The sequence below is a fragment of the Coenobita brevimanus genome, chromosome 75 (genome assembly GCF_032717465.1).
Source record: "Coenobita brevimanus isolate Jiangsu-jjx chromosome 75, ASM3271746v2, whole genome shotgun sequence".
In the NCBI taxonomy this organism is placed as follows: Eukaryota; Metazoa; Arthropoda; class Malacostraca; order Decapoda; family Coenobitidae; genus Coenobita; species Coenobita brevimanus.
This window is the reverse complement of record NC_137028.1, coordinates 3,704,023-3,722,331: the sequence shown is the minus strand read 5'-3', so window position 1 is coordinate 3,722,331 and position 18,309 is coordinate 3,704,023. Positions and strand designations below refer to the sequence as shown.

The 18,309-nt window shown below is 39.5% G+C and overlaps 1 protein-coding gene across 1 annotated transcript in view; it reads left to right on the top strand.

Annotated features, from left to right (window-relative positions):
• Nucleotides 1-18,309, top strand: part of Gnpat (dihydroxyacetone phosphate acyltransferase) — a 30,940-nt gene that overhangs the window by 1,550 nt on the left and 11,081 nt on the right. Inside the window, exons 2-10 of the mRNA XM_080278774.1 lie at nt 1,073-1,337; nt 1,955-2,128; nt 3,742-3,871; nt 7,095-7,198; nt 8,603-8,702; nt 11,305-11,456; nt 11,742-11,900; nt 13,678-13,882; nt 17,480-17,611. Coding sequence (XP_080134900.1) covers nt 1,110-1,337; nt 1,955-2,128; nt 3,742-3,871; nt 7,095-7,198; nt 8,603-8,702; nt 11,305-11,456; nt 11,742-11,900; nt 13,678-13,882; nt 17,480-17,611 — 1,384 coding nt within the window. The 5' untranslated portion in view covers nt 1,073-1,109. The remainder of the gene's footprint in view (nt 1-1,072; nt 1,338-1,954; nt 2,129-3,741; nt 3,872-7,094; nt 7,199-8,602; nt 8,703-11,304; nt 11,457-11,741; nt 11,901-13,677; nt 13,883-17,479; nt 17,612-18,309) is intronic.

The following is an 18,309-nucleotide window of genomic DNA, read 5'->3' as shown; positions in this document are numbered from 1 at the left end:
GTTTAGGTGAGTTATAAAATGCTTTTAAGCATAGTTTTGCTTGTGTTATAGCTGTTTGGGGGTTTAGGTTAGCTAGAAACTTGTTTTTGGACTCAGTTGGGTGGGTTTATGACTTGGCTGGGGGGAAACCAAAGGCTCAAAAATGCATCCCTATACTTTACACGTTAAATCTACCCCAGATACGATACCCCACTTAGCGATGGGTTTTTACTTAACCAGTTGCTTTGTTAAACCTGGGTATACCTGTATATCTCTACAGTATTTGGTGGGGGAGGTGTGTGGCAAGACCTATCACCTCCCATTATTGTACTGTAAACAACTAACTCAAAGTCAAATGGCCACCCCTTACGGGATTATGGCGCCTGGCAATAGATAGATAGATAGATATGTACTGTACTCTATGTACCTTTACAATAATAAACATTTCAATCATATTTGCCCCATTCCATTATTCAATAAATAAATAAATATTTAAAAACAGTGACCACTTATAGATTCATAGCAAAAATCTGCATTTGGTATGTACTCTTACATAAACAGTGAGAAACCACCCCTCATTTAAATATACAGTAATTGTCTAGTAGTAGCAGGAACGGAGTACACAGGTAGTTGTCTGAGAAAGCAAAGAGCAGGCTGAAAAGGTAAACTAAGTCTTTGCCAAATTGATTTTACTGTGCAGTACAGTTAATCTTTGTTATATGCCAGGAATGTCTTTTATCACAAGTTTCATCACACAGTTGGTAGCTGTAGTTGAGTGGCATTGGTAGACAAAGAGACAGTCTCTTTGTAATTTACTGTGAACTTACAGTAAGTGCAAAATCATCATCATAAGCATCATCTCTGTGAAGTCTTTTTCCTTCCCAAGGATGGTGTGAGGTAGAGTCCTGAAATCATAGAAACAGGAATCACAATTGAGGGAATACTGCCAACAACATCAGTACCCACTGAAGTAGGCCAGACACTCATTCACTTACCATTCAAGCTCCCATATCCTGGTGTTGCTTCACATACTGTACTTGCAAAAAAAGTCTGTAAAAAGACAGCATTTAATGTGGACCTATTTTACTTTCAGTTACATTATGAAGCATTAACCTGGTTGTTGATACACAATGGAGGTGCCAGCCAGTCCAGTGGCCTCAGTTAACTCAGCTAGCCATACCAGGTCTGAGATTCATTATGTGGACCTCCTGGCTGAGCGGAGGCAGACTAGTGATCTGCGCTGGGCCGTACGTAACTGGAAATCTAGAGGCAATTATAAGTATGGCACTCCAATGTCTCGTAAAGAAATATTTGACAGGGTGATGCACTCGGACAGAGTGGTGTATACCGTCAATCAGGTGAGCTGTGTTGACTTACTGTTTATGTTCATATTAGTACAAACTGGATTGTAAAACATTCTATGTCATATGTAGTTATAAATACAGTACAGGTATTTGTGCAGATCTGTTGTCATTCTAATTAAATTCAGCAAAAGCTAGCAAATTTGTCAAAGTATTTTTTCTTTTTCTAATGAAAAGAAGCACGTCAATATCTTTAAACTGTTGGGTCACATGGTTGCTGCATGTTAGGTATTGCTGGAAGGGTACTTAGTATATTGCTCTTTTCATATTGGCTCGTGGTCTCGTAGCTCAAAAGTTCCCATCTTTATTAACTTCTGAAAATGCCTGGTTCTGTCCTTTCCAGCAGACATAGGCCTCATTGGGATATAGCTGTTCTAACTCTTTGTTCTAAAGCTACTTTCCAGAGTGGTATGGTAGCTTCTGAATAGTTTTTGCTTTAATTTGAAGATTTCATTTCATTTATTTATTTATTTATGTGTCAGTATTTGTAATATACAGTATTGGGGAACATAATTTATTATTAATTTATTAGCTAAGGATGAATATTGCTGTGGTTAAATTTATCGATGCTAATACTGTAGATATTATGTGCAATAATTTGTCTCACCTTACAGTTGGTTAAAGAGGGGTGTGATGAAAAGAAGCTGGTTACTGAAGTGGACGAAATATTGGAGCAAATGGGCCACACGCAAGAACTGAGTATTATTCGACAGTTTGCATTTGTCCTGCCCAAAGTTATGAAGAGAATCTATGGCAAAGTGTGGATAAATGAGGATGGAATTGAGAAGGTATGGTATCATAGTGGACATACCGTATACTGGAGCATATTAATGAATAAAATAATAATGCAATCTATATTCAATGAAGCCACATACAGTAGATAGAGTGCCAAAAAAACATCTTAGAATATAAGTTTGAAGGTACCATACTTTTGGAAGAGGAAGGCTGTATGTGTGGATGAAGGATGTGGAGCAGTAGCTGTGTTCTGTTGAAGTGAAGGGAGGTGATAAAGTGAGAAAAGCCTGAAAAACAAAATACTGTAGTGTGCTGTAGCCTGGAGGCAGTTCTGTTGTGGATGTTTCAGATGAGAGTACTGTATTGCTTTGGAAATGATGGTGATAGAATTGTCATTCACTGAACAATAATGTTCATAATTATCATAATGTATCATTAGATGCTCATTCGTACATTTGTTTAGCAGCTTTGTGCGTTAGAGTTGAACAGTAATAGGGGAGAGCAGTAATGGTTCGGATAGTGCATTTACTGAGAAAGGTATGAGACCTAGGCTGCGAGGTTGCATGAAAGTGCAAGAGTTTGTTTGCATCTACCACACACAACTTCCAAGCTACGAACACCACACTTTTCGATGCAGGTCATATTTTGTGTCTTCTTTGCACCTCCTGTGATATGATTTGAGTTTATATCGTAAGCTCTACCTCCATGAATGTGTCAAGCAGCGAATTATCGATTATCATGGTAAATCTGTGTCACATGTAAAAGATATTATTGTACTTTAAAAAAAGAATATTAAACTCTCTCATGTGAAATTTGAGGATATCCCTCAGTTAATTAAGGTATACAGTGTAGATTCAGGATGATTCGGGCAGTTGAGGAGGGGGATGGTTTGCCAGTGTCTGAACTAACCCTGGCCACAATATGCGTTAAAAAAGTCTTAAGTCATTCAGTTAGTCAGAAATTGGGAGATACGTAGATAAAACGAGAGACTAAGTTTCTTTTACAATCTGAATTAGAGCCTCGGAAAGTGAGAAGTTAAGTCAGTATTCCAGAGAGAGTGGGGGGCAATTATGTATCATTTCAAACCAGAAAGTATGAGGCTAATTAATTCTCCATAATTCTGGTGAAGCTTATTTCAGTTTTAAAATATTATTTTTTAACAAATATGAAGAGATTCATATAGATTCTGAAGTTTAATTTTTATATAATATGTCTTTGAACCGATAAATTTTGGTTTTAGCCAATCAAAGTCCGATAATTTTAAGAATGCTCCAAGTAATACATGTGGCCGAGCCATCCCACCCTTCTGTCCGGACCATCTCCTCCGGTAGGGATGGTTTGCACGATTTAGAAGTTTGTGTTTCGTTAACTATAGCTCAAAACTGAAAAGCGCTAAGGATTTGCCATTATCAGGCTGAAGATCCAAATGATGAGGCAACATGACTACACTAGTGCTTAAATCTGAATTTCTGGAAATATTTTTTTAAAAAGTGTCTGAACCATCACTGCTCTCCCCTATCTCTGAATCACGAGCTACTTGCAGAGTAATGGTTTCAGTTATTGGGGTGTAGGGTAACAGTATCAGGTATTGTGTTTGCCAGCACAAAATGTGATAAGTAAAAACTTTCTTTAGTTTACTGAATACAGTATATTTTTACCATTTCAGTTACGCACAACTCTGACAGAAACTCCGGTGATCTTGCTTCCCACCCACCGATCCTATGCTGATTTCTTGCTGGTGTCGTATATTGCTTACCACTTCAACCTGCCACTGCCTGTCATAGCTGCTGGCATGGGTCAGTCACAAGCTTACATATCTTTATCATGTGGCCTTATGTATGATAGATAGCCTCGCCATTGGGTCCTCTTTTTTTGGCTTCTTTGAACATTTTCTGTTATTTGTGTATAGACAGTCGTCATTTTTAGTCAAGGATCCATCCATCTATCCATCATCCAATCCTATGTTGCCCCATGAGTAACGTAGGAGCCCAGGGCTAGGTAGTTGGTCCTGACATTTAAGATGAGAGCGAATATGTTTCAGAATTGTTTAGCAGATGATACTGTGTTGTTATGTGAAGACGAAGGGGAGTTGCAAGGCTTGGTGGATGAGTTTGGGAGATTGTGTAAGAAACGAAATTTGAAGGTGAATGTGGGGAAGAATAAAGGTATAGTCTTTGAGAGAGGTGAAGTCAGTGAATGTACAGTCAGGTTGGATGATGAGGAAATGGAAAATGTGAGTACGTTTAAGTACATGGGTGGTGTGATGAGTAAGGATGGAAGTTTGGAGGATGAAGTGCTTGAAAGGGTACAGCAAGGAAGAAAGGTTGCTGGTTCCTTGAAGGCAGTGATAAGAAACAGGGAAGTGAACATGGAAGTGAAAAAGTTATTACATGACAGCATTGTGATACCAACTGTGACGTATGGAAGTGAAGCTTGGACGTTGTTGGAAGGACACAAGTCAAGAGTGAGAGCAGTGGAAATGAGTTATTTGAGAGGAGCCTGTGGAGTCACATGGAGAGACAGACTGACAAATGAGGATGTGAAGGAGCATTGTGGTGTGGATGTGGATGTGGTAGGAAGCATTAGGAGAAACACACTGAGGTGGTTTGGCCATGTGGAGAGGATGGAGAGTGAGAGACTGATGAGGAGAGTGTATGTGAGTGAGGTAGAGGGGGAGAGAGGGAGGGGAAGGCCTAGGATGAGATGGAGGAATGGAGTGGAGAGGTATATGAGAGAGGAGGGTGTGAATTGGTAGCGGGGCAGTGAAATGATGGGGGTCAGGGTGACGTGGAGGCGATTTGTTTGTGGCCACCCTGTGTAAGGGATTAAGGCATCTGGTAATAGATAGATAGATTGATAGATAATCTTTGCCATGTTTTCCCTGAAAATTTCTCTGCCTCATCTCTCCACCTTCTGTCTGGACTTTTCTTTTGGTACCTTAAAATCTTGGTGTCCAGTCAGTCAGCCTCTTGCTCCATCAGTTATCCCCTATTCTTTCTACATGGCCTGCCCATCTCCATTTCTGTTCTTTTATAACTTCTGCCCTCTCACCCGTGTTGATCTTTTAATTTCTCTTAAAGATATTCCCAACACTGTGCCATCCATTGCTCTCTGAGAATGAGTTAGTTTATTTTCCACCAATTTTGTCAGGTTCCAGATCTCACAACTGTACATCATAGCTGGAATTATACATTTGTTACATACTTTTCGTTTCATACACATTGGCAAGATACGTTTTGTAATGTCTCAATGTTTTCTGAACGCTTTCCATCCAGTTGTAATGCATCTTTTTCTTCCTCTATGGTGATATTTCGTTAATTTTGGTATTTGCCCCAAATAATTATATTCCTCGACTTCTTCAAGAATTTCATCGCTTATTCTGATAACGCTCTTTGATGTATGTGTATTTAACATTAATTTAGTTTTACTCCTGTTCATCTTTAGCCCTACTTTGAGACTTTCTCTGTTCAGGTCATTTAACATTCCTTGCAATGTCTTTACTGTTTCTGAGATTAGGACAATGACATCTGCAAATCTTAAATGGTTTAGCTTTTCTCCATCTATGTTACTCCTTTGTTTCCCCGGTCTGACTTCCTGAAATGCTTTCCAGGCATGCTGTAAATAATTTTGGTGAAATTGTATCTCCCTGACGCACATCTTTCTCAATCTTAATTTTTTCCGAGTCGTTATGTAATTTAACTGTAGCAGTTCCCTCTTTATATATGTTTTTGACCAGTTTTACAATGTTCTAATTTACTCCTTGTTCTTGCAATGAATTTATAATTGCCATGTGCTCCACTGAGTCAAAAGCCTTTTCATAATCAACAAAACCTAAGCATGGTGGTATATTATATTCTGTAGTTTTCTCATTTACCGGTAGCTGATTCATTGTGTGCAGATGATCAGTAGTTGAATACCTGCTTCAGAATCCTGCATGTTCACTAGGTTTTTTTCTTCCAGATTTGTTGTTATTCTGTTTGTAAGGACTTTAGTGAAGAGTTTTTAAATGACTGATAATAAGCTAATGGGTCGATAGTTACTCAGATCTTTTGAGTTGCCTTTCTTGCAAAGTAAAATAACTACTGTATTGCATTCCACCATATTTTGGGAATTTTTTTCTTTTTTATACATTGAGTTAATAAGTGGGTGAGCATGTTTTGTATTTCTACTCCTGCATCCAACAGTAAATCTGCTACTATTCCATCTTCTTCCAGAGCCTTCCCTCTTTTCATATTTTCAAGAGAAATGTTTACATCACCTGGTGTTACTGTGGGTATTTCATGTGTCAACTGAAAAGTTAGCTATTGGTGCTACTGTCTTTGATTCATACATTTCTTCATAAAATTCTTTAACTGTCATCACCATCTTATCCCTTCATTTAATGACGTTACCGTTTTTGTCTTTCAGTGATGTAATTTGTTTGCTTTCCTAGTGCCATTTTACTTCAGACTTATTTCATACTTTTTTCTTTTTTTGATGGTTTCTTTGATGTGATCCATGTTTCTCTTTCTTTTTTCTTCTCCTTGTCTCTTGTTGATATGCTTATTTAATTCCACTTGTTCTATTTCATCTTTCTTTGTTTTTACTTTCAATTCCTCTCTTTTTTCATGAGCTCGAGTGTCTTTTCCCAGTACTCCTTGGCTTTGGTTGTATTAGGCCTGCTGACAAAGTATGTCATATATAGAGTACTAGTTACTTTTCCTCAAGACAGTTTTGTAAATACATTGGGACCTTGGTTACCTAGACTTTTTTATGTAGATTCCTATCCCATCAACACAGGATCATATATGTATATAAATGTGCTATGTCCCTAATATAGCTAGATTGTACAATATACATTGCACAGCCAAATTTCACAAGAAATAATCAGTTGCCTTATAAACTGTACTGATCAGATGAGTTTAAAATTTACCACATTTCAGTATCAAAGCAAACCCGAATATATGTCAGCAACATTAGTTTAAGTCCAAACCAGCAGTAATGGCATGCTTTTATCTACTTGCACATGCTTCTTTTCAGATTTTATGAGTATGGCAGTAATTGGTGAAAAACTCCGGGGATCAGGAGCATTTTACATCCGTCGCTCATTTATGGACAACCCACTATACTGGGCTGTATTTCAGGTGAAGTACTGTATCGTGATTTGTTATACAGTATCTCTGTTAATCTATCTATATCTGTGTTTGTTTTGTATGTATCACTGTGCTCATGCATTTTGTTATCATAGTACAGTAACTGGAATGGTAACCAGTAATATCCGGATCTGTTAATGAATTTGAATCTTGCTGTGATGTATGAAGGACTTTTGATGACACTTTCAGCAGCAACCATTAGCCCCTTCACTATGATGATGCCCGTTATATTTTATTCTTGCCATTACCAGACAGTTTTATTTATCTTAAGGTAGACTTTACAAACTGGAGAGATTAGATACAGATTTTTTTGACCTCTTATGTACAACAGGGTTATCCCAAACTAATCATAGTCGTCTGGTAGCATCAAGAGCAATCTACACTAAGGCATCATGATATTATAGGAGTTATTTCCTTTTAGAATTTGCCTTGCTCTAAGATTAAGTACAGTATGTAAAATGTGAGGTTACTGTACTTTTATTTAAAAAAAAAAAAAAAGCTAGCACATACCATATAGTATACCCACAGCTTACTCAGAGCACATTTATGCTAAACATGGTTTGTATGGAAATATAAACATGACCCGGCTCGGTAAGCATGAGAAACAATAGCTTACCTGCATACAGGCACATGCACGCACGCACACACTCTGCTGGCCACTCTCGCTGCCTGCCTCTTGTCTCTCTCACCTCATGGCAATCACTCACTGTGTACCTTTTCATTTTTCATGTAAGTTTTTCATTATTTTATGCTATTGAAATAGTTTTTCATCTTCCTTTAGATATAAGGTATCATCTGAAGATACCCCATTCCCCAACACACAAATATTGCTATGTCCCCTGCCATGGTAAGTGATCATGGTACGTGACATTAATTAACCTTTTTTTATGCCTGTGATGTTCCTAGAGGTTGTATCTGTACGTGTACTACATTGAATGTTAGGTACGATCAGAAGGGGATAAAAATTTTTTAAGAGGGCCAAAGGAGGGACTTTAGAAAAATATGAGGATTTCACCATACAAATTAGGCATATATCATGTTTCAAAGGCATGATTTGCATGGTAAAATTTCCGGATACATTAGTCGGACAAATTGAGGGTCTGTTGTATACACCAGTGAAAATACAAATTGCAAGATAGCTACCTGGTCAGTCTTATGAGTTGGTTTATCAGAGGATCCGCAGATGGAATATTGAGAAATCCTACCACCAGATGATTTTATTCAGTGTCAGGGAGACTTCTCAGTTAAGGGGCTGGAAAGTATCTTCATTAATCTCTTTATCATTATTTTGTCTTACTGGTTTTGTCATTGTCACTGCCAGATTGTTTTATTCAACTTAAAAGAAATATTTGTTTAGAGAAGAGATTAACAGTGCAATAATTGTGTATGTTACAGGAGTATGTGCAGACCATTGTGGAGCGCACAGGGACACCCCTCGAGTTCTTCCTAGAGGGCACCAGGAGCCGAAGTGGCAAATCTCTCCCGCCTAAGATTGGTATTTTCACAGTTATTCTGTAGATGCCTAGCACTGCAAGTCCTTGCAATAAGTTGCCTTTTTTTGGTATGAAGTTTACAGAGAATGATAGAAAATTTGCATGTGAATTTATCATTACTACCGTGCTGATTTGTTGTTGCTCCAATTTAAAGTATCGTATGCATAGAATATATGTTTTGGAATAAAATCTTGACTTATAATGAGGACTGCCTGTAGTTCTGTGGTTGAAAAGGAAAGCTTAGGTTACGATTAGGTGGTGTATGCATCAGTTCACATCCCATTATAGACTGGTAGAGGGTTGGAGGTTTTTCATTAATGTCAAGAAAGGCTGTTGCTTCTAATGACATTGAGAGGGCTCTCCCTCAGTGCTAAGGGATCTATGTATGCGGCATGTGTTAGAAGTGTAATGCTGTATGGTAGTGAGACCTGGGCAGTAAAGGAAGAAGATATTTGTGGGCTCAGGCATACAGAAATGGTAATGATTAAGTGGACGTGCGAGGCTTGGGGGGGCTAGGTTTATGATGGAAGAGTTGAGAGGTAGGTTGGGACAGGAGTGTATTGGTGCAGTGATGAGGAGAGGTAGATTGAGATGGTTTGGGAATGTGGAGAGGATGGAAGATGATAATTGATTGCAGAATATGAGAAGTGTTAACATTATAGGTAGGGTTGTAAGAGGTGAACTGAAAAAGACCTGGAACGAGGTCATTGAGTGTGGCCTCAAGGATAAGGGACTGAATAGGGAAACTGCCAAAGATCGAGCAGCATGGAGAGCCGCCACTACAGTAGGTGACCAAGGCTGATGCATGCAAGCATGTTGGAGTCTTTAAAAACGAAATGAAACGTACCACCAGGGACATAAGGCAGTCACTTTCCCCCTAAATGTTCAACTACAGTAATCTTGCCTTGAACCCTGCACTGTGCAAGGAGTAATATGGGATTGAGGATAGATTTCCAGTTTCCTCAAATATATCCTAGTTGAAGCCATGTTATAATGTGCAGTGAAGCACACCTAATTAACACTATACCAGGCCAGCTTTGTGTAACTTTCCTACCCTGTTGCCGGGCCTGGGGTGAGTTTCCCCCAAAATGAAGCTGTGTTGCCTTTGGGGGTTCCCCACATTTACTGCTCATGTGCTGCACAAAATGTGTATACACTCAAACCTCGATTTAATGGACCTCCATTTCAGGAATTTTGGATTTAAGGGACTCCATATTCTACCTGACAGATGGACAGGACCATTCAAAAAGTCCACTGCTTGAAACATAATATGTTTCTTTATACAATACCTGTAAAATAATATTCATAACCATATAAATAAGATAATTGAAACTCATCGCATTTCATAATAAGATTGTCTTCATATGTGGTAAAACAATGGACGTTTTCAAGTAAGGGACAAGTTGATTCCCCATTTAGTCCCTTAAATCGATGTTTGAGTGTACACTGTTTTGCATTGATGTAATATAACACCTTTTTTTCATATATATATATATATATATATTATAATTCATTCATCATCCAATCCTACATTGCCCCATGAGGCGCATAGGAGCCCAGGGCTAGGCAAGTTGGTCCTGACATTTAAGATGAGAGTGACCAGCCTTATTCATCCCTGAGTGGCATTAGTAAGCAGTAAACCCCAACCACCCTTTGGATACAAACCTTCACTGGCTGAATCCAATTGTAGCGCTGTAATTACCCATTAACCACCAGGTGCCATAATTTGGTTATATGGTTACCACCAGTGTAGTAAATGGTTTCTTGGTGTACAGGAAACCATTTGGCTTGTCACTTAATGTAGAGTCACCCATAGGCAGAAGGGAGAGGAAAGAAAGACAGAAGAGGGGTGTAAATGTGAAAATACATGAAATTATACACGCACCATAAAATTTTTGTCCCTCTGAGATGAGAAATAAAGGAAGTAAAAGCAAAATATACGAAAAATAGTAACATGCATAAAAAGCAAAATGTTTTGTATTTCCCCATCATTTGGAGGGAATACTTGTGCATGTCTTGTGTGTTCACCAGATTGTTGTGCCATGTATTTGAGCCCTGAAAAATTGCTAGAAAAAATAACCGCTGCATCACCGGTCTGCAATCAGTTGGCCAACAAATGATGCGTCGGCCCGTCATCGGCGCAGAATAGTGTTAACTGGTTTTTGTCTCCACAGTACCTCCTGATCATGAGCTCTTTCAGTAAGATGACATCTTTTCAAAAGTTACTGTTTCTGTCTTTGGCTCTCTCATGCAAGATATAGCTGATAATCTATCTTCATGTAGCAATGCAGTGGTCAGCTATAGATCTGTCTCACTCATTCTTTATTTCCCTTTGCCAGTGACTTTAAGTCTTATAAATGTAGTGGGTCCTAGCATCTCAGAAATATGCTTTGGATTCCCATTGTTCATTAATTCTTGGGAAGAGCAACTTTTTCGTCAGTTTCCAGCATTTGGATTACCGGTATTATTTTTGTATTAAAACATTATATTAAGACTAGGAGCTGTTATGTACTGAATGGGTTTAAAAGGAAGCACCTATCTATCTATCTATCTTGTAAAATATTGGTGTCAGATGTATTGTAAAACTTGTTTGTGTCATTGTAGGTTTGCTGGGGTGTGTGTCAGAGTCATGGTTGCGAGGGCGACTGCCTGACGTTGCAATAGTCCCAATTAGTATCTCATATGAACGCACCCTCGAGGAGAAGCTTTACGCCTATGAACTTCTTGGGATACCAAAGCCACCAGAATCTACTTCTGTAAGTTTTATGTTAATTATGCTCTTTTCAGAGTTTGCAAGGACCTTTATTGTTTTTATTATTTCACAGCATGATGGATATTGTTTAACAGTACAAATATGCTGTGTTTATAAGAAAAATCATCATTGAAGTAGTTTCCAGAACAGTATCAGATTTTTTTTTACATTACTGTTCTGCAGTTGTAGTTCAGTTAAACAGACTAATGCCATATGTCAGTTAAGGAATGGAATTGGATGTGGCTCAGTTGAGGTTTTATATGACCATAATTTTTTAAAATCTAAACAGGGCCTACTAAAAGCTGCACGCATCCTGAAAGAGAACTATGGTGATATTTTCATTCATGTTGGGGATGCAGTGTCAGTCAGAGGGTTCTTGGGACCACGTGTTGACCGCCACCTGAGTGCTGCCATCCCATCACACTTGGCACCACTCACCAAGGGAGAGGTCAGTCCAACTTCCGTACATTTAACAATATACAGGTGGTCATATGGTCCATCCAGCAACCAGTCCAGTATTGCTGCATCAGGAGTATAGGGATGCAGGGCTAGGCTACTCAGTTTAGATATTAAGGCAACAGCAAGCGGTTGCTGGTCCCTGAGTGATATTACCTGAACAATAAACCTCAACAACCCATCAGAATGAGGGAATTGTAACTTGAATTGTAAATTCAGATCAGCATCGTGGAGTACAAGTGATAAGAAACAGGGAAGTGAGCATGGAAGTAAAAAAGTTACTACATGACAGTATTGTGATACCAACTCTAACGTACGGAAGTGAAGCTTGGACGTTGTTGGAAGGACACAAGTCAAGAGTGAGAGCAGTGGAAATGAGTTATTTAAGAGGAGCTTGTGGAGTCACGTGGAGAGACAGGCTGACGAATGAGGATATAAAGGAGCGTTGTGGTGTTGATGTGGATGTGATAGGAAGCGTTGTGAGGAACACACTGAGGTGGTTTGGCCATGTGGAGAGGATGGAGGGTGAAAGACTGACGAAGAGAGTGTATGTGAGTGAGGTGGAGGGTGGAAGAGGGAGGGGGAGACCGAGGATGAGATGGAGGGATGGGGTGGAGAGGTATATGAGAGAGGGGGGTGTGAGTTGGGAGCAGGGTAGTGAGATGGCGGGGGACAGGGCGACTTGGAGGCGGTTTGTTTGTGGCCACCCCAAACGGGATTGAGGCGTCTGGCAATAGATAGATAGATAGATGAAGACAGCATTTTAGGTTTTTGCTACCTTCAGATTTTATTCATCTTAGAAAAGACCTCTTCTAATTGAGGGGTTAATGAGGCTATATCTAACCTATCCCTGTCAAAAAGTCACTCCTAGGTTGAATAAAATTATCTGAAATGACCCATAAGAAAGTTTATAAGAGGTTGTGGTTCTGGAGTAGTTTAGAGTATTACACTTGTTTGATACAATAGTAGACAGGTTATTCAAAACAGTACAAAACCCACTTGGCTGTGCTATATGAGTTGCTATGTGAGTGGAGATGGCCATTATTAGGTACAGTAAGTCCTTGTTATATGTTGGGGATTTGCTACAAAATATTGCAACTTCTGTACAACTGTTACTATAATATAGAGGGATAAAGCTTTTAGACCAGATAATGAAGGTAATGGAGAGAGTTCTGGAAGGTATGATTAGAGAAATAGTGAATATTGATGAGATGCAGTTTGGGTTTATGCCAGGCAAAGGGACCACTGATGCCATATTCATTGTTCGACAACATCATGAAAAATGTATAGGAAGGAAAAAGGGACTATACTTTGTCATTGTTGACTGTTATTTGTGCGAAATTTTATTTTAAAAATACTGTAATATTTAACTTTCACATCCGTCAGCCATAATTGCTGTATCAGCTGTTTACCTTGGGCACAGAACGCTCCTCCCTGTCCTTGTTGCCCAGCGCTTCCACGCATCCTTTGTTCGCAGGACTGGGTAAACCCAGGATTTGGCTGTGGGGCAGGACCGCTTGAGACCAGTCTTGACTGGTCTGATTTTTCTGAAACAGTCTCAGCAGAACAGCCATGGGTCTAGTGTTGACCAGTCTGAAAGCCTCACGAAAACGTGGCTCTGGTCTCCTATCCTTTTACACACTTTTGACTACAGTAGCCTAGTCTTGGAGCTTCTGTGCCCAAAAGAGGGTAATATAGGATTGATTCTTGTTTAACCTCATGAATTAATAGTGTATAGAATTAGTAAGTAAAGATGATGATGCTTTCAGCTGTGTGCATGTGAGAGTCTGGGCTACCATATGCTGCGTAGGATCCAGCAGGGGGCAGTGACCAGTATTTGGAGTGTTATGTGCATACGCTTACTGCAGACGCTTTCTACTGGCCAGTGGTCCCTCCCATATGATACTCTTGTACAAGATACTTCATGGCTCGTTCGCATTCTCACGAAGATTGGTGCAGTCATTGCCACAGAAGGTAGTGTTTAATGTAGCTGTCATTGTTTGCTTGTCTCTGGCTTACTTACTGCCTAACATATTGTCCTCTGAGCTCAAGTTATCATCCCTCTTCTTATCCTTTGTTATTTTGAGTGTTTTTATTTGTAATCTCTAAATTTGCTGTGAGAAGTATGACAAAGTAATAATCATCTTCCCTAACATTAGTTTTTGTCAGTACTGTGTTGAAGCACTGATATGAGGCATTTAGTATTATAGGGGTGAAGACGCCAGTTTTGCGAAACCAAGTTACAGTCACTACTAAATAGGCAAAGCTTGTCTCGGTATAAGCCGTAAAGGCAGAAGTGACCATCCATTAAATTGTATTATTTAAATTACACTAAGATTGTAGGGAAATCGATGCTGGGAAGTGTAGCTGAAATGATGGCAGTGCGAGGACGATGTGGAGGTTTGTCAGATCATATGATTTTGGTATGCAAGATCAAGCTGAGAGGAGTGGGGTGGACCAAGAGAGAGAGGAGCAGTCAGGGAGAGAGACTGAAAGTTGAGAAGCTGAGGATCAAAGAAATGGCAGATGAATACGGGGCCAAAGTACGGGAGGAGTTAGAATCAGTGAATTTGGAATGAAATGGATCTGGACAGCTTGTGGAATGCATATGGGGATTGCTTAGTTAGGAATGCTGAAGAACTGTGTGGTGTGGCAAGAGTAACAACAAAGAAGGAAGGTATGGCATGGTGGAATGAAGAGGTTAAGAGAACAGTGGAGGGAAAGAGGAAGAAGTGGTTAGAGTGGATACTGGACGGGGGTTCAGATGAATATATTGAGAGCAAGAAGCATGTAAAGAGACTAGTGAAGAGGAAAAAGGAGGTTAATGATGATCTAGGAAGAAAAATGAATGTGAATTACTCCGAAAATAGGAAGTTACTCTGGAAAGAGGTGCAGAAATGTAGAAGTGACAGTGGAAAGAAATGTGAAGTGTGAAGGATGTAAGTGGTAGATTATTAAGACATGGGGATGATGTAAGGACCAGATGGAAGGAATATTTTGAAAGTCTGATGAATGGGAATGGAGAGAGCAAAGCAACTGTTAACTTGATTGGTTTGGGGGATATACAGTGAAGGAATGCAATGCCAGGAAATGTGACATTCACACAGGTGAAGAACGCTGTGAAGCAGCTGAAAAATGGGAAAGCAGCTGGGGTTGATGAGTTATATGCAGAGATGATTAAATGTAGTGGAGAGAGCAGAGTGAAGTGCTTGGTGGAGATATGTAAGAAGACATGGGCAAGTGAAACTGTGCCAGAAGATTGGAAAAAGTTAGTGATAGTACCCCTGTACAAAAAGAACGGTGAACGAAGTGAGTGCAAGAATTATTATGGCGCAAGTCTATTGAGTGTTGTAGGGAAGGTACAGTATATGGAAGAATTATTATGGAGAAAATAAGAGACCTCAGAAGTCCTAGTGAGTGACGAGCAGGGTGGCTTTAGGAGTGACAGAGGATGTGTGGATCAAATATTTGCAGTGAGACAGATAGTGGAAAAAGCTTGTGAGAAGGACTATAAAGTGTTTATGGCATTTATGGATCTGGAAAGGGCATATGACAAAGTACATACAGAAAGATTGTGGAAGGTTGTGTGCATGTATGGTGTAGATGGTAAGCTGCTTGATGCCGTCAAGAGTTTCTGTAATGGTAGTGAGGCATGTGTAAGAGTAAATGGGCATCTAAGTGAATGGTTCACAGTCAGTGTGGGTGTGTGACAAGGTTGTGTGATGTCCCCATGGTTGTTCATAATACATATGGATGGAGTGATGAGAGAAGCAAAATCACGAGTAATGGAGAAAGGGACGGCTTTGGTAATGAGTGGTGATGGGTGGAATGTCTCAAATTTGTTGTATGTTGATGATGCAGTGCTACTTGCAAATACTGGACACGGGTTTGGTAGACTAGTGCAGGTTTTGTAGATGTCTTTGAGCATTGTGCCTTGAGAGTAAATGTAGAAAAGAGTAAAGTGATGGTTATTGAGAGAGAAGGTAACTCCCAGTGTGATGTTACAGTGACTGGAGAGAGACTGGAATTGGTGAGGGTGTTCAAATACCTGGGTACAGTGATAAAAAAGAGAGGAAAATGTGCAAAAGAAGTGGAAAGTTGAGTGACACAAGGAAGGAAAGTAGCTGGTGCTATGAAGGCCTTGATAAGAAACAGAGGGTTAAGTGTTGCTGCTGCAAGAGGCTTACATGAAGGAGTGTTAGTGCCAGTTTTAACATAGGGATGTGAGACTATGATATGGCATGAAAATGAAAAGTCAAGAGTAGAGCAATGGAGATGGGACTGCTGAGGTATGTATGTGGAGTACAGAGAGTGGATAGGATACGAAATACTGTAATGTGATTCGTGAAAGATGCAGAGTGAGGAAGTCTGTGGACACCAGAATCGAAGAGAGTGTTCTGAGATGGTATGGTCATGTGGAGAGAATGGATAACAATAGAGTGGTAAAAAAGGTATATCTGAGTGAATCTGGAGGAGGGAAGAGGTGAGGTAGGCCAAGAAGAAGGTGGAGGGATATGGTGGATGAGTGTGTTAGGAAGACAGATATGGAAGTTGGTGAGGCTAAGGGATTGACAAGAGATCGAGCTGGCTGGATAAATTTTGTGCGAAGTGCATGGGCACCCCTTTTTAATGTGACAGAATTCGGATTAGCTCAGTTAGATAGGTGTATGTGAAGCTACAGAATATGGTGAAATGTTTTTGCCCTATCTGATGGTGCCAGGATTTTGAGGGCCCATTGAACTGGGCAAACTTTTGGTGTCTGGATGTTGCTACTCACCCTTCCCTCGGGTGGGAAAGGAGGTCTGGATGATGATGATAATGATGATGAGGATAAAAATTCCATTGAATTGAATTAGATTAGATTTAATTATTATATATTATGTAATTCCATTTTGAAAATGATTACAATATACAGTACTGTATATTTTTCCCTACGGTAGGTATCAAGCAGTATTTAAATAATTTTATGTATATGCCACAATTTTTGTATAGGTGCAACTGCATGCTGTTTGGAAAAGTAAAATGAATGAGCAAAGTATTCTGGAATCTTTCGTTTTATTTATTCTGTGCATGGATAGCTTCCAGAGATACATTTTCATGCTGCATATGTTGTAAATGAACCATTATGAACAAGGCTACACCAAAACTGAAAATGTTGTTACCTCATAACATACTTTTGCTGTCATCATTGCTTCAGTGCTGAATGCCTTATATTTCATAGCACAGCTGGTAGTTGATTTTAATTAGGAAACATTTAAGTATGTTATTAAGGATTTTCTATAAGCAAGACTTTTTTAGATGTACAGTACATCACATGCACCTGTGGGATCGAATCATTGTGTCACCTACCGTACCAGGTTAAAAAGTGGATTTTGCTTGTGAAATGGAGTCTGGATTTGAAGGCTTGATGATGGAAATGTGATTGTTTGGCCTTGTGTACTGGGCATACCATGTAATATTTCTTCTGATTTTGAGATTTCTCTTTCCTTATTTCTGGAGCCTTCCTTGCCCCATTAGTTAGGCAGGAATTCAGGTTGGTATGATGATGCTGATAATGTCTTTGATCCTCAGGAGAAGTTGAGGAGAGTGTGGAGCGTAGTTTATCCATACACCATGATGTTGCCAGGAAGGGTGAGGATGGAAGGGTGCACATACAAAAGCTGCACTTCCAGCCACCAGCAGCTAAACAGCCTACTAGTAAGAGTATGTTGAAGTCTCTCTTCTTTTGTTTGTTTCTGCTTTCATCTGGTTGTATTTTTCGAAGTAAATAATTTGTGAACTTTGTCAGCAGTTGCAAACACATGGTGAGATTAGTATTGTAGCTGTTGCACCACAGTAATGATTTTACTTGCACATCAGTCATTTATCCCTTTTGCTGCAGTTGGTGCACTTGGGTAGTTATTCAAGTTAACACTGGAAGTTTTTATGTATATGAGAAAAATCTTAGCAGTCAAAATCGTCAAAAACCATGTCAAGTAATCTTCTCTATGCTCCTGGTATACCTATGAATTTTAATTAACCCAACACTAGACTGTTTTTCATTTGTGAGAAGTGCTAGCAGTCAGAGGGTTGAAAGCAGTGTTGACAGAGGTGGAATTTAAGTAGAGAGTACAGTACTATAGCTAGTGCATTTTGTGCTAACCTGACAAAGCTCCATAACACCTCTTAGCATAGTTGATGGCCAAATGTGGTCATATTGGAGGGGCATTTTGGCTAGTAACCAAGGAGACACATTCCTAACCTCATAACTGAGGCTCATAAAATGGTATGCAACCTTGACACAATAATCAGTTCTTGGAGTTGCCCAGTTTCACCAGGTGAAAACAGATTGACTTTACATGGTACAGTACCACTATGCATATACAGTAGTTTGTTTACAAGTGTTTGGTATTGCATGACAG